The sequence below is a fragment of the Marmota marmota genome, unplaced genomic scaffold (assembly GCF_001458135.2).
Source record: "Marmota marmota marmota unplaced genomic scaffold, marMar, whole genome shotgun sequence".
NCBI classification, from domain to species: Eukaryota; Metazoa; Chordata; class Mammalia; order Rodentia; family Sciuridae; genus Marmota; species Marmota marmota.
The window spans coordinates 28,009,204-28,023,933 of NW_025999900.1; the positions used below are offsets into that span (position 1 = coordinate 28,009,204).

Genomic DNA, 14,730 nt, shown 5'->3' on the forward strand with positions numbered 1-14,730 from the left:
AAATGTGTGCCCCTGCAGCCAATCCAAAGTGCTGTTTTTGTCACAGCATCTTGGACATAGTTTTTTTTTTTTTTTTTTTAATGTCAAATCTGGGGGAAAAAAAGTCAAATCTGCTTAATCTTATTCAGTATTACAAGCATTTATTGAATTTAGAATTGTGAAAGGTGTAGCTTCAGGACTCACAATCCAGTGGGAAAATTTAAAACTTGGTTTAATGTACAAAGAATTTTGAAGAAAGCACTACAATAAGTGAGAAAAAAATTACATTTGGCTGGGTAGAAAATTCTGTGGGAGGGCTGGGAGTATGGTTCAGTGCAGAGTGCTTATCTTGCACGAATGAGTCACTAGGTTCGACCCTCAGCAACACATAAAAATAAATAAATAAATAGAAGTAGTGTGTCCATCTACAACTAAAAAATTATTTTAAAAAATTCTGTGGGAGAATCACTGTAAGTAGCTAGAATAATCTTTGGAATGCAAATCTTAATTATTTCACTGTTTTACTTAATCTTCCATAGCACCCCCCAATATATAATTGTCAGGTTCCTTCATGGCTTGGTTCTGATTGACTAGCCTCACCTTGCATTGTATTTTTTATTTTTTCTTTCTTTTTGCCATGCCTCTCTATTACTCTTCCTCTTCCTTTGGGGGTTTTATTGTTCTCTATACCATCTGAGTCTTAAACCTTATACTGTACTAGTGTGTGTTTGAAAGATTGTATACCCTATTGTACTGCAGAAGATGATGTGGTGCAAATGTTGAAGTGGAAGAAAGGAGGTTTGTTGGTAAACTGGAGCCTCAGTACACTTTTTGACTATTCTGTACATTGAAATAAGTGGAAATGCCGAAGTAAAAAAAAAAAAAAGAATGAAACTTTTGCTTTATGTACTTGAACAATTACAGAGATAATTAAAATTGGGGTGGAAGGGAGATGGGAGCTGGAGGTGTGACTCATTGGTAAGGTGTTTGCTGTCCTGGGTTCAGTCCCTTGCACCAACACCAAAAGGGAGGGAGCTCAAAATTTTTTTTCCCTCCCTTTGATTTGAGAGTTTAAACTTGTGTTAATAAATTAAAGCTAATTAGCATAGCTCATTGTTTGAAAAAATTAATTATTTCCTTTAGTCTAGAAGTGGTGTTATTTTAAGTTAAAATAAGCATAATCCAGAATGAATCATAAGTTTTTGTTTAATGTTTCCCTAAGTCTAGGAAATAAACAAAAACCTATGATTCATTATAGATTAATGTTTCCCTAAGTCTAGGAAATAATCTATTCAGTGATTATTTAGTTGATATACCTGCAATATGCAGAATGAAAAATTCATTTGCAAAATGCTAGGGTAACACTGTACAAGATAGAATGAAGTTTCAAGAAACCTGCATAGTATGGAAAGTAAAAGAAATGGTGATAATCAGGTAAAAGATTTATTTTTAGGTTAAGTTTATTTGCAAGCGTATCGAGTTACTGCCTAAGTACTCTCTCAATATTTAGTTTCCTGAGAAATAGTTTTGTTGTTAAAGGTGTTTCAGCCAGTTGTACTTCATTTCTAAGCAAAAGGTGGACCATTTCTTCCTGTTTTTCTTATCCTAGTGAGTGAGCTAGATAATAAAAATAAAAATGATAAAAATGTACGTTCTACTGACTTTTCTTTCCATTGTGGAGCTGTTTAGAAGTGGCCAATGTTATCTTCTTCCCTTGGACCAGCCATGGTTACTGTTAGCATTTTAGAAGCACAGGGATCCCTCAGATGTATTTATCCGATGGATCTTTGAGCATGTATTTTAAAAGGAAGATAAAGAAGAGGGAACTTTTATTCCTTTACTCTTCTCATAGAAATATCATTCTTTCTTTTTCTAGGTTTCCCATGTGGTGGTGGTTACAGCTTAGAATTCCTGAGAGGGAGAATGTTTAGGACTGAGAATAAGAAGAGAGCTGGGGGAGGGGAATTCATTTCCTGGTGAGCCTTAATGAAATAAGCCTTTGAATAAGTCTCTAAGAATAGGTAGAATTTGTACAGGGAGAAAATGGCCAAGAATATAAATGCCAAAGGATATTAGTGTGAAAGTGTTACCACTTTTGACCGGTGAAGAGTCCTTGCTTCCCCAGTGTTGAAGAATAACACCAGAGAAGCACGAGGCAAGGTCAGAGTGGAAAATTAGAAGTTTATTAAAGGACACCAGAAAAGACTTCTCCCGGAGAAAGAAAGGGACCCAAGAGATGGAATCCGTGGAAGTGCGGATGTCTCTCCATTTTATAGTTTTCGGTGATGGAATGTAGTTGGGAAGGCCCGAGGGGTGGGACACAGATGGGCCAAAGAAGTAATCTGGGCAGGAAGGACTTCAGAGGCAGCATCTTCAAGTTTGCTGTTCATTAACACTTCTTTGGGATAGGCTATCTTTAAATCTGTTAAGGGCTGTTTCCTGGACTTCATTAACATTTCAAGAGTTGCTCAACTTTTCCGGGAATTCATTCTCATGGCCTCCATTTTAGATCTCACTCCATATTAGACCCGATTTACCTAACTACACTGACTACCTAATTTTAAATCTGGCTTCAAAAGGAACCAGTTTTTCTCTAGGAGACATTTGAACTGATGGTTTTGTGGGATAATTGTTAAATTTCATACAGTTATTGTGTCCTGTGGTAAGATGATGAACAATCATAAGTCAAAAAATGGATCATTGGGCTGGGGATGTGGCTCAAGTGGTATCGAGCTCGCCTGTCATGTGCGGGGCGCTGAGTTCGATCCTCAGCACCACATAAAATAAAGATGTGTCCACTGAAAACTGAAAAATAAATATTAAAAAAATTCTCTCTCTGCCCTCCCTCCCTCTCTCTCAAAAAAAATGGATCATCATTATAAGTTTTTTTTCATATTTAAGTTTTTTTAGGTGGACACAATATCTTTATTTTACATTTATGTGGTGCTGAGGATTGAACCCAGTGCCTTGTGCATGCTAGGCGAGCATTCTACCACTGAGCCACAACCCCAGCCCCCATCATTATACATGTTTATGTGAGGATATGAAAGAAAGTTTTCCTTAGTGATATATTTTCCCATAATAAAAAGTGTGTGTGAAACTGTGCACAGCCAGCACTAGAGATCAAACATTTTGATTATTTAAAAATAATAAATAATAAATAATAATTTTCCTGAATTATATTTAGAATTTGAATAAAAAGAAACCTGTACCCTAGGAATTTCTGTATGCCCAGTTCTCATCTATTCAAATCAGTGTCTATTACTTCTATACATGTCACACTTTTGAGTGGTTTTATACACTAATAATAAGTAGCATGAATAATTATTCTGGGATATTTAAATACCATTATTCTCAGAAAGAAAATTAAGTGACATATTAACAGCCAAGTTTTAACCCTCATCAAGAATTTTCAGAAAAAAAATACATTTTAAACATTTTTTATAAGCTGTTCTTATGGGAAGATGTCATGGAATTCTAGGGAATTAAAGCCCAGGGTATCTTATAGTACTGTGGTTGTGGTGGCAGATATCTTGTTTTACAGAAGCTTAATTGATAAATTATCTCTATGAGCTGTTAAAGGGAGTTTCCAAAGAACATTTATTGTTTTCTTCATTGACTTAAGACTAAATATATTATAGAGATTGTGTTTAGGTTTTTTACCTTGGAAACTTTAAAATTTTAGGTTTTAAACTATACACTGATTGAATATAGTAGTATCGTAATAAATGAGTATAAATACCTAAATTTAAGATTTTTGAAAGTATTTTTGTAGTTGTAGATGGACACAATACCTTTATTATTTTTTTAATGTGGTGCTGAAAATTGAACCTAGTGCCTCACGTGTGCTAGGCAAGTGCTCTATCACCGAGCCACAACCCTAGCCCCAGATTTAAGACTTTGTCTTATTTATGTTCAGTTTTTTAGATACCTTAAAGATTTTATTAATACTTACCAATGTACTGAAGTAGCAAAATCTTTGCCTTAAAGTGATGCATACTATTTACCATAGATGAAATCAGTACTTCTGGGTTTGAATTTCTATAAGATATTGTACACACATGGTCATTCCCTTAATTTATATTTGAGGAAACAGAGAGCTGTGTACTTACGACTTATTTATTCAGCAAACTGAAATGTATTGAGTTTTTTTTTTTGTTGTTGTTGTTTTTTTAACAAATGCCAGTCATTGTTTTGGATGCTAGGAATGTATCAGTGAACAAACAAAAAAAATTCATACTTGCATGGTACTTATATTCTGATAGCATTTGTCTAACTTAACAAATGACAATATAGGGACCATTGATTTGGTTTAATATTCCAAATTTCTTGGTGTGAAACTGGGCTGGCAGATGTTTTTCACCTTGCTTGTTATTCATATAGTTTTGTCAGGCTGCCTAGAGTCTAAGTTAAGAATACTAACTCATAGGTGAAGTTAATGGTGTCAGTTTAAGGTGTAAGGAGAACTGTGTTAACATTGTGAGATTGTCAGTCCTAATATATCTGCCCTTAATTTCTCTAGCTAATTTTCTCTCCTTTTCTGTAGAGCATCTTTATAGTTTGGTAAGTAGTAGAGTGCACTGTGGAATAAGATTGCCTGGATTCAGATCAGTGCCTCCACTATTTGTTTTGTGATATTGGGCATGTTACTTTATCTTTGTACTTCGTTTGACATTTTTTGTTAAGAGGGGAGAACAATACCAACTCATAGCACCATTGTAAAATGTAAACACTTATGTGTTTGACACATGGTTATTACTCTTCCTCCTCTTTACTTACAATTCTGAAATTCAAAACATTCAGAAAAGTAAATGATTTTGTTAAGCATTTGGTGGAGAAACCTTACACAATCCTGCCCGCCCCCAACCAGGGATTAAATCCAGGGGTGCTTAACCACTGAGCCCTTTTATATATTTTATTTAGAGACAGGATCTCATGGAGTTATTTAGGGCTATACTTAATTGCTGAGACTGGTTTTGAACTCACAATCATCCTACCCCAGCCTCCTAAGCTGCTGGTATTACAGGTGTGTGCCTCCACATCTGGCTATATTTTTTATTTATTACACTTCACAAAAACTCAAGACTTTTTTGGAGAAATACAAATATGTTTGTGTTCTGCCCCAGTTGGCATTAAATGGGGTGTTTTGTAATACTATATGTGTTACTATATGTAATACTACATGTGGCTCTAGTAACTTTCTGGAATACATCTGGCCACATGGGCTTTAGTGAAGGAATGTGTCCTGTATTAGGGAAAAATCATACTATTAATACTTTTATTTTTCTCGTACTAATAGTATATAAAGATTTATAGTAATTTAAGTAGCTTATCTAATCCATTTAATTGCCTTAGTTATTGATTAGTAATTATATTTTGAGTTTAAGACATTGATAAATGAATCAAAGCTGTTATTTTTTGAAAACTTGATAGAAAATGACTTATTTGTAACTTATGAAATTTTAAATATCTCTTGTTTTAGGAAACAGCATCTTAACATAAGTCTGCCCTTAAGCAAGGACATTTTTTCTTCTCTGATCATAAAGTATGTAAGAACAGTTGTTACTTTATGATAATAATCTTGATTTAGTCAGCATTCTCTTGTCACTAACTTCACCCAGTCTTTTCAGTAATAAAAACAGAGCAAATGATGATGAAAGTATTTTTTAAAAATTCTAATCTTATATATTCTTAAACATTTTATTCTCTTTTCCAAGGTACATAAATAAGTTATAGTAATGCAATCCATTTATTCTTAGCAGAATAGAGTGGTTAGATGAGGAGGGAAGTGAATTATGAATATCTGTGTAGAATAATTATCGAGAGAGTTGGGAAACTCTTAGCTGATAGAATGTTTTAAGAATAAAATTCTGAGGGGAAGTGGCTCTATGCACCTCAAGGTGTGTATAATTCTGTTATTCTTCTTCAGATTCCAAATTGGTGCTTAGACCGGGTTGAACTTCTTTATGTGATGTTTATAACATTTCAAAGATGGTCAAGATGGGGCTGGGATTGTGGCTCAGCAGTAGAGTGCTTGCTTAGCTCGGGCGGGACCCGGGTTCCATCCTCAGCACCACATAAAAATAAAGGCACTGTGTTGTGTCCATCTACACCTAAAAAATAAATGTTAAAAAAAAAAAAAAAAAAGGTTTGGTCAAGATGTCAGGCAATGTGTTTTTAGAGAATACTATTAAAATGGCTTGTTTAATCCCAGCAATTCATAGGCTAGGGCAGGAGGATCACAAGTTAAAAGCCAGCTTCAGCAACTTAGCGGGGCCCAAAGCAACTTAGGGAGATCTTGTCTCTAAATAAAATATATTAATGGGCTGGGGATGTGGTTCAGTGATTAAATACCCCTGGGTTTGAATCCCTGGAACCCCAAAAAAGGCTTGTTTCATACCTTGAAAGGGGTGTACTTCTTATATTAATGGGAAACAGGCTTACGAGTTGCCAATTAAAAGTTGAAAATCCATTGTGCTTTAAACCAATTATTTCTATGTAAAATAATATTTGGATTTTAAAAGATGGTTAGAACAGTGGTGGTAGTATTTTGATAATTTATCACCTTGCTTCAGGCTGTGTTATAAATAGAAAAGATAAAAATAAGGTGTTATATTTGCTTCTGGATACTCAGTATTTATTAATATTTCTTTTTTCCTTGGAATTATTTTTTAAAAATATTTTTTAATTATAGATGGACACAATACCTTTATTTTATTTGTTTGTTTATATGTGGTGCTGAGGATCAAACCCACGATCTCACACGTGGGAGGCAAGCACTCTACCACTGAGCCACAATGACTGGGGTCAGTCCCTTCCTTGAAATTGTTTACATCAATAAATTAGGATATTTATAAATTAATATATACAATTATATATAAATAATATGTATTATAAATTATACTAATTGCTACAAGCTGAATTTATCTTCAAGTTGCTTCCAAACCTAAATTATTTTGAAAGTTTATTTTTTTGAGGGGGTTACTGGGAAGTAAACCAGGGGCTACATACCACTGAGATATACCCCCAGTCCTCTTTATCTTTTATTTTGAAACAGGATTTTGCTCAGTTACTTAGGGCCTCCTTAAATTGCTCAGGCTGGCCTCAAATTTGCCATCTTCCTGCTTCAGTCTCCGTGTTTGTCTGAGGTTTCTTTTTTAAGTCCTTGGATGTTAAAGTTTGCTCCTTAATGGTGTTGCAGTTCCTAGTTTTTCTCAGTTTTTTAATAACTGCTGAAGTGTTCTAAAAATCATTAAATAAAAAAAACTAAAATCATTTGTATTCATTATTAGCTCCCCCCCCCCCAATTAAACCCAGAGGTGCTTTACCACTGTGAGCTACCTCTCTAGACCTTTTTATATTTTTATTTTGAGTCAGGGCCTCACTAAGTTTTTGAGGCTGACCTTGAATTTATGAGCCTCTTGCTTCAGCCTCCTGTGTCACTGGGATTACAGGCATGTGTCACTGCACCTGCCAATTAAATAATTTAACATAAGAAAAAATTTGCAATAGAACAAATTTAGTAATTTAATTTCTCGTTTTAGTCAAGATTCTGTTATTTTAGAAGTGAAAACTACCCTAGTTGTGAATCAGGTTTAGGATGATAACCAGTTAAATCAATGTTATAAGTTTTGCACTGGTGACATCTAGTGGTCTTTCAATTAAAAATAATCTGCTGTCAAAATGTCAGTAAATACCAAGTAATTCTCATGTGATAATCATGTGCTGATTATTGAATAAGTTTGGGTATTATATAAGATAGTTCCCAGTGAGCACCTTTACCTGCATTCAAAGAAAGAGAAAATCAGCAAAAAAAGAAAAAGTTCCTCTGAATTATCAACTGAAATTTTGATTATTGACTCAGTACCCTTATAGTTAAAAGTGTATTTTTATTGCCTAGTGACTCTGTCTTGGTAGGTTTTGGATTTCTAAGAATTAGTTCATTTCATTTGTGTTATCTAGTTTGTTAGTGTACAAGTGTTAATAGACTCTCTCATAATTTTTTTATTTGTGTAGAATTGATAGTAATGTTTCCTTCCATTTCTCATTTTAGTAACTTAAAAATCTTTCGTGTTTTTTCTTAGTCTAGATAAAGGTTTATCTATTTTGTTAGTCCTTTTTTGATTTTTCTAATCTCTTTCATTTATTTATCCTCTGATCTTTTAGTTCCCTCCTTCTGCTAACTTTAAGTTTGTTCTTCTAGCTCTTTAAATAGTGAAGTTAGGTTAATTTAAGCTCTGTTTATTATTTATTTATTTATTTATTTATTTATTTATTTATTGTGTGTGTGTGTGTGTGTGTGTGTTTGGTATGGGGCACTTAACCACTGAGCCGAACCCTCAGCCCTTTTTGTATTTAGAGATAGGGCCTCATTGAGTTGCTTAGATTGTTGAGGCTGGTTTTGAACTCCTGATCCTCCTGCCTCAGCCTCTTGAGCTCTGGTTTGTTTTTGTTTTTTTGTTTTTTTTTTTTTACTTTTTAGTTATAGGTGGACACAATATCTTTATTTTATTTTTATGTGATGCTGAGGATCGAACTTTTTTTTTTTTTTAATATCTATCTATCTATTTATTTATTTATTTATTTTTTTAGTTTTCAGCAGACACAACATCTTTGTATGTGGTGCTGGGGATCGAACCTGGGCCGCCTGCATGCCTGGCGAGCGTACTACCGCTTGAGCCACATCCCCAGCCCTGAGGATCAAACTTAGTGCCTGACGCAGGCTAAACTAGCGCCTGAGCTCTGTTTTTTAATATAAACATTTATAGCTATAAATTTCCACTTTAATTGTATTTTTGTTGCATTCCGTAAGTTTTGGTATGTTTCTGTTTTCATTCATCTGCTCCCTAACTTCAGTTAAGAATTCTTCTTTGATCTGTTATTTTAATTTCCACAAATTTGTGAATTTCTTGTTTTCTTTGTTATTAATTTCTAACTTTGTTTTGTTATGGTTGGAAAAAATACTTGGGTATCTTTTAAAAGCTATTGAGCTTTTTCTTTTTTTTCTTTCTTTTTTTTTTTTTTTTGGTGTATGTGTGTGTGTTGGTACTGAGAATTGAGTTCAGAGGCACTTAACCACTGAGCTACATCCCCAGTCCCAGAATCTGGCTAAATTGCTGAGGCTGGCCTCCTAGCAATCCTTCTGTCTCTCTGAGTCTCTAGGATTAGCATGTGTACCACCACATCTGGTTAAAAGCTATTGAGATTTAATTTGTTGTTTAATATATCCTGGAGAATGTCCCAGGTGCACTTGAGAAGAATGCATATTCTTTTGTTGGGTAAGTGTTCTTCATATGTGTGTTAGAATTAGTTGATCAATTGTATTGTTCAAATACTCTTATTTCTTTACTTTTTGGTTGTCCTGTCCATTATTCTGAGTGGGACATTGAGGCATCCAGCTGTTACTGTTTCTGTCTCCAGTTCTGTCTTTTTTTCCTTCATATGCCACATTTTATTACCGAATCATCGCAGGCCCACCCCCCAAAAAGTGGGATGTGACCATTATGGGAAGCCCTTTGTTAGAGAGAGAGAGAGAGAGAGAGAGAGAGAGAGAACTGTGCCTGTATTACCTAAAAATAATTTATTACTAAACTGCCCTTAATGCAAGATTAGGTGTCCCAAATATTCATGAATATATGTTAATATGGTGACAATGATTATGCCATGAAATACTGTTACCATTGGGCTGTCCGGTTGAAGTCCAGGTTCTTGGTGTCCTGAACAAAGAATTTGAGGAAGACACACAGAAGTAATAGCGAAACATAGATTTATTGAAAGTGAATATAGCACTCAGAATGGATTGGCCCAGTGAAGAGATGCTCAAGGACCCAACGCCTGGAAATGAGGGGCCTTATATGCGAAACTGTGGAGCAATCTCTTCCCTTTACTGACCTGATAGAAGATGATCTTCCCCTATTTGTTCTCATTGGTTACCTTATGATCCCTGATTAGAATATTTTCCAATTTTACCCCCATTGGTTACTTCAGAAAACCTAATTAGAATCCTGCCTACTGTATCCCCATTGGTAATTTTAAAATTGCAACCTGTGGCGGAAGTTGTCGTGGTTTATTGTAACCAGCGACTGGACTCTGCTCCCTCCCTTGAGCCCCAGCTGCTTCTTTCTTATATTTTGTGTCTTTCATCTTGGTGTCTTTAAACTCTAGCCTAACAGTATGGTGTTTTTGTTGTATGTTATTACTTGTGTGTAAATGTTTATTGTTGTGAAATTTTCTTTCTTTATATATTGGACATCATATATTGTATTAATATATTTTGGTCTCTTACGACCTTTTTTGATTGAAAGTTGGTAGGCTTTTATAGGAATATATTAGGCTTTATGGGCCACATAGGATCTATATTGCCTCTTTTTCTTTGTATGATATTGTATGGCATTTTAAAAATGTTAACATTTTCAGTTCTAGGATTATCCAGAATAAATTTTTAAGTAGGTTACTAGTCACTGCTTTATCTTTAAAAGAAGGTTGTGTGTGTGTGTGTGCGTGTGTGTGTGTGTGTGTTTTGTAATGAATTTGAAGTTCATTCTTCTATGGTTGATGTTTTTATCTTGGTCAAGCAATCTCAATGTTAGATCATGAAATGTATGTATATCCTAAAAGCATTATTGTTTTGCCTTCACATTTACATCTGTAATCCTTCTACTATACTATATAGAAGTACATTTTAAGTTTTTCCTCAGAGGGTACTCTGTAAGCACTGTTTAAAGTGACCATTCTGCTCTGTCATAATTGAGAATCATGTGACCTTCTATACTTGGTTTCTGGGTTTTCTCTCTCGTATGTTTTTCTATCCATATATCAATTATTATCTTAATTTCTGTAGATTTTATAATACATCTTAGTATCTGGTGGAGTAAGGTTTACCACCTTAGTTTTTATAATCGTGGCTGTTTTTGGCAATTGGAATTCTTTGTGAAGTTTATAATTCGTAATTTTATAACTCAAGTTCTATAACCCCCCACGTGTATATTTAGAATTTGATTGGAATTAAATCTTGAGTGTGGGTGAAAATGGATGGTTTTACAGTAATGAGTCTGCTAGTCCATTTAGCTTCTATTTATTGCTATTTTTAAATTTCCGAAGTGTCTATGTGGAGATCATACATGTTTGTGTTATTCCTAAGTACACTTTTAAAAAAATATTTTTTAGTTGTAGTTGGACACAATCGCTTTATTTATTTATTTTTATATGGTGCTGAGGATCGAACCCAGTGCCTCAAATGCTAGGTGAGCACTCTAACGTTGAGCCACAACCCCAGCCCCACACTTTTATTTTTTTGATGCCATTGTAATATGGTTTTTTAGGTTGCTTTTCTTTTTTAAAGTGTTTATTTGCAGAGGTGATGCTATTAATGGTATGTTATAACCTATAAGAATAACTGGAAAGTCCATTGTTAGTTATCTTTCACTGAGTGCTAAATCTGCTTTTATTTGATCATTATTATAACTGTTGGTTACAACCTTTACATTTTCAGTTGAAGTACCTTCTAAATATTTGGTGATAAAGGGTCATAAGGTCAGTTATAGCCCTTGTGACTTCTATTTCATCTGCTTCCCCTCCCCACATATCCTGGTTAAACCATGTTCTTTTGAAGTTTTATTTTAATAAGTTCTCACCTTTAACTAGTCCTATATTCTCATCTGTTATCTACCTTCAACTCCCTCATTTTGGGATTCTTGCTTTTTGTGTATGGTTTGTGCTTGTTTAATTTACTGTATTCTCTAAATATGGATGGTTAGAAATAGAAAATAAATTCTCACAACACTCTATAAAAGATTTTAATTGGATGTATAACTTAATTACAGTGTAATATTTTTTTAGTCTTTCAGAAGACATTATGACTTTGACTTAGTTTGTAATGCTGCTTGACTGAAAGTGGCATTACAAACTAAGTCAAAGTCATAGTTTTGTTTTGTTTTGTGGTGCTGGGGATTGAATCCAGGGCCTTGTGCATGGGAGGCAAGCATTCTACCAACTGAGCTATATCCTCAGCCCCAGTAACTACTTCTTAAGCAGAAGTTTCTTTCAGCTTTTTCTACTAGTAATCATAGATTACTTTATGAGACCTGAAAATGGAAGTCACATAAAGAACGTGATTCATTTTGTAAAAACGTCTATATAGCAAAAAAGTTCTGTCAAAATCTTTCTGGAAACATGTATTTTACCTTTTGTCCATAGCTTAAGAGACAGTAAGTGCTAATCATGCCAATCTATTGGTTTTTTTTTTTTTTTTTTTTAGGATCTTAGACTACGGGGTTCTGAATCTTTACCATTCTTTTTAGACCTTTCCTTTTATTTGGATGCTTGAAATCAATACATCCTAACTTTATGTGTTAAGTAAACTTCTACCTGAATTCATTTGCTTTGATTCCATGTTCAGTGAAATTTAATTTTTTTTGACAAATATAATGATTGTTTGGCTAAGTATCTTTCTTATATGAACAAACACACCTTGTGAAAGTTGGTTTTGTTGTGATATATTCATAATGGTGAATATTCCTATATGATGCCAGTTTCTTTAAACATTATTCTTTAGTGTAGAGTCAGATATGGTGAAAAGGGCAAGAAGAAGGTAAAGAGGTGATTTCCTTTGAAGAATGTGTAAAGATGAAATATTATTATTAATTAATATTAATAATAATAACCCTAAAAGAATATAAGTAAATAACTAATTTATAGTTGTCTTTACTTTTGAGGTGATTGTGTTATCTGACAAAGTAAAGATGAATTTTAAATCTTGGTGTCATGAGTAAGAATGTAGAAGTTTGCACTTGTTTTCCCTTTTTTAGTTCCCCATGTATGCTTAAGTACATCTTTTATTTTTTTAGGCACGGATAGCATTTTTACAAGGAGAAAGAAAAGGTCAAGAGAATTTGAAGAAGGATTTAGTAAGAAGAATAAAGATGTTAGAGTATGCATTAAAACAAGAAAGGTATGTGTGTCTCACTTCCTTGTATAAATAAAGTAAACATATTATTCTCATGTATACTGTTGAAGAATACATTTGAAAGCTTTTTGAAAGGTTTTAAGCTTTGCCCAAATACAAGATGACATTTTTATTTGATTCATATGAGGAAAAAGAAAAACATTAAAATAGTTAAATTGAAGTAATATTTTTTAAAGACCAGGAAAAATTTATCTTTTTTCACATGGATGTATTTGTTACTTTTTGTTATCTTTAAAATAGTGTTCTTTGGAAATAAACTTTTAAGACAACATTCATACTAGGTTTTGTTATTGGAGTAATATATAGCAGAGTCACCTGTAGAAAAGGAAATAATTTTTCTTTTACCAATTTATTATTAAATTTTCAGGGCAAAATATCATAAATTAAAGTATGGCACAGAACTGAACCAAGGTGATTTGAAAATGCCAACCTTTGAATCAGGTAAACTTAATTCTTCTTATTTCTTTTTTTATTAAGCTTGTTTTTAAATAGCAGACATGTTTTTTACATTCATTTTGCTTTGATGATTGACTATTGTGAATTGTCTAAAATTGGGAGAAAATATTAAAAGAATAAAAATCAGTAGTTTTGATCTACATCTTAATCCTGAGGTTACTTGTTCTGTTTTCTGTGGATTGAAAACCTGTGTGAAACTGTAAATGCATTTTGGTAGTAGTTAGAACTGAAAAGGTACCAACGTGTTCATTTTCTATCTATAGGCAATTTTTCCCCATTGTATGTGAGCTTATGTTTCTGTTGTTATTTAAAAAGCCTTTTTTTATGGATGGAAATTGAGAAATCATGCTGAGTGAAATAAGCAAGCCAGACTCAGAAAATCAAAGATCTAATGTTTTCTCTAATATGTGGAAGCAAAATAAGGGGCAGGGTTGCAAGGCAGGGGCAAATATCCTAAATATATAGGGAAATCAGTGGAGATGGAGAGGGAGGGAAGCAGGATGGGAAAGGGGAAGAAATGAGGAATGAATTTATCAAAAATCAATTTATGTGCATCTATAAATATACCACAGGGAATTTCACCTTTATGTATATGTAGAAAGCACCAATCAAAAATAAAGAAAGAAAGAGAGAGACTTCTGGCAGTAGGGTTGACAGGAAGGCTATATGATTACTCGGAATGTAAAAGCAAAGTCTACCATGTAGTCTGTCCCTGTCTTTATCTGTAAAATGAAGTTTCACAAGAACAGGTACCTGCCTGGCTCAAAGCCAGCTTAGCTTCTGTTGAGAGCTATAGACCCTTTATTGTTTAAGCCAGTTTGAGCTTTATTCTTTTATTTACAGTCAGCGCTATCCTAACTGATAACCAGGCACAGTCTGATAAACTAATAAAGAAGTCTAAAATAATAATAATAAAATAAATAAATAAAGGAGTAAAAGGAAGATCAGTACAGTAGAGGAAAGAGAATAGGGGGAGGGATAAAGTGGGGAATGAGGACTGAAATGCAGTAAATCAAATTCCCTGCATATATGATTTTGTCAAACTGAACCCAACTTCTCATTAAAAAAAAAAAAAGAAAGAAAGAAAGAAAAGAACATCTTGGGGGACAGGATATTCTTTTCTTTCTTTTTTCCCCCCCAAAGGTGCTTAACTATTGAGCCACAACATCAATCCTTTTTAAATTTCATTTTGAGATAGGCCCTTACTAAGTTGCTTTGGGCCTTGCTAAATTGGTGAAGCCATCCTTGAACTCTTGTGATCCTCCTCAGCCTGGGATTACAGGCATGTACCACCATGCCCAGCAGTTTTTTTTTTTTTTTTTTTTTTTTTT

At 33.8% G+C, this 14,730-nt stretch overlaps 1 protein-coding gene across 1 annotated transcript in view; it reads left to right on the forward strand.

Annotated features, from left to right (window-relative positions):
* Strn3 (striatin 3) overlaps positions 1–14,730 on the forward strand; it is an 89,682-nt gene that overhangs the window by 27,662 nt on the left and 47,290 nt on the right. The window contains exons 2-3 of the mRNA XM_015487589.2: positions 12,825–12,928; positions 13,311–13,384. Coding sequence (XP_015343075.2) covers positions 12,825–12,928; positions 13,311–13,384 — 178 coding nt within the window. The remainder of the gene's footprint in view (positions 1–12,824; positions 12,929–13,310; positions 13,385–14,730) is intronic.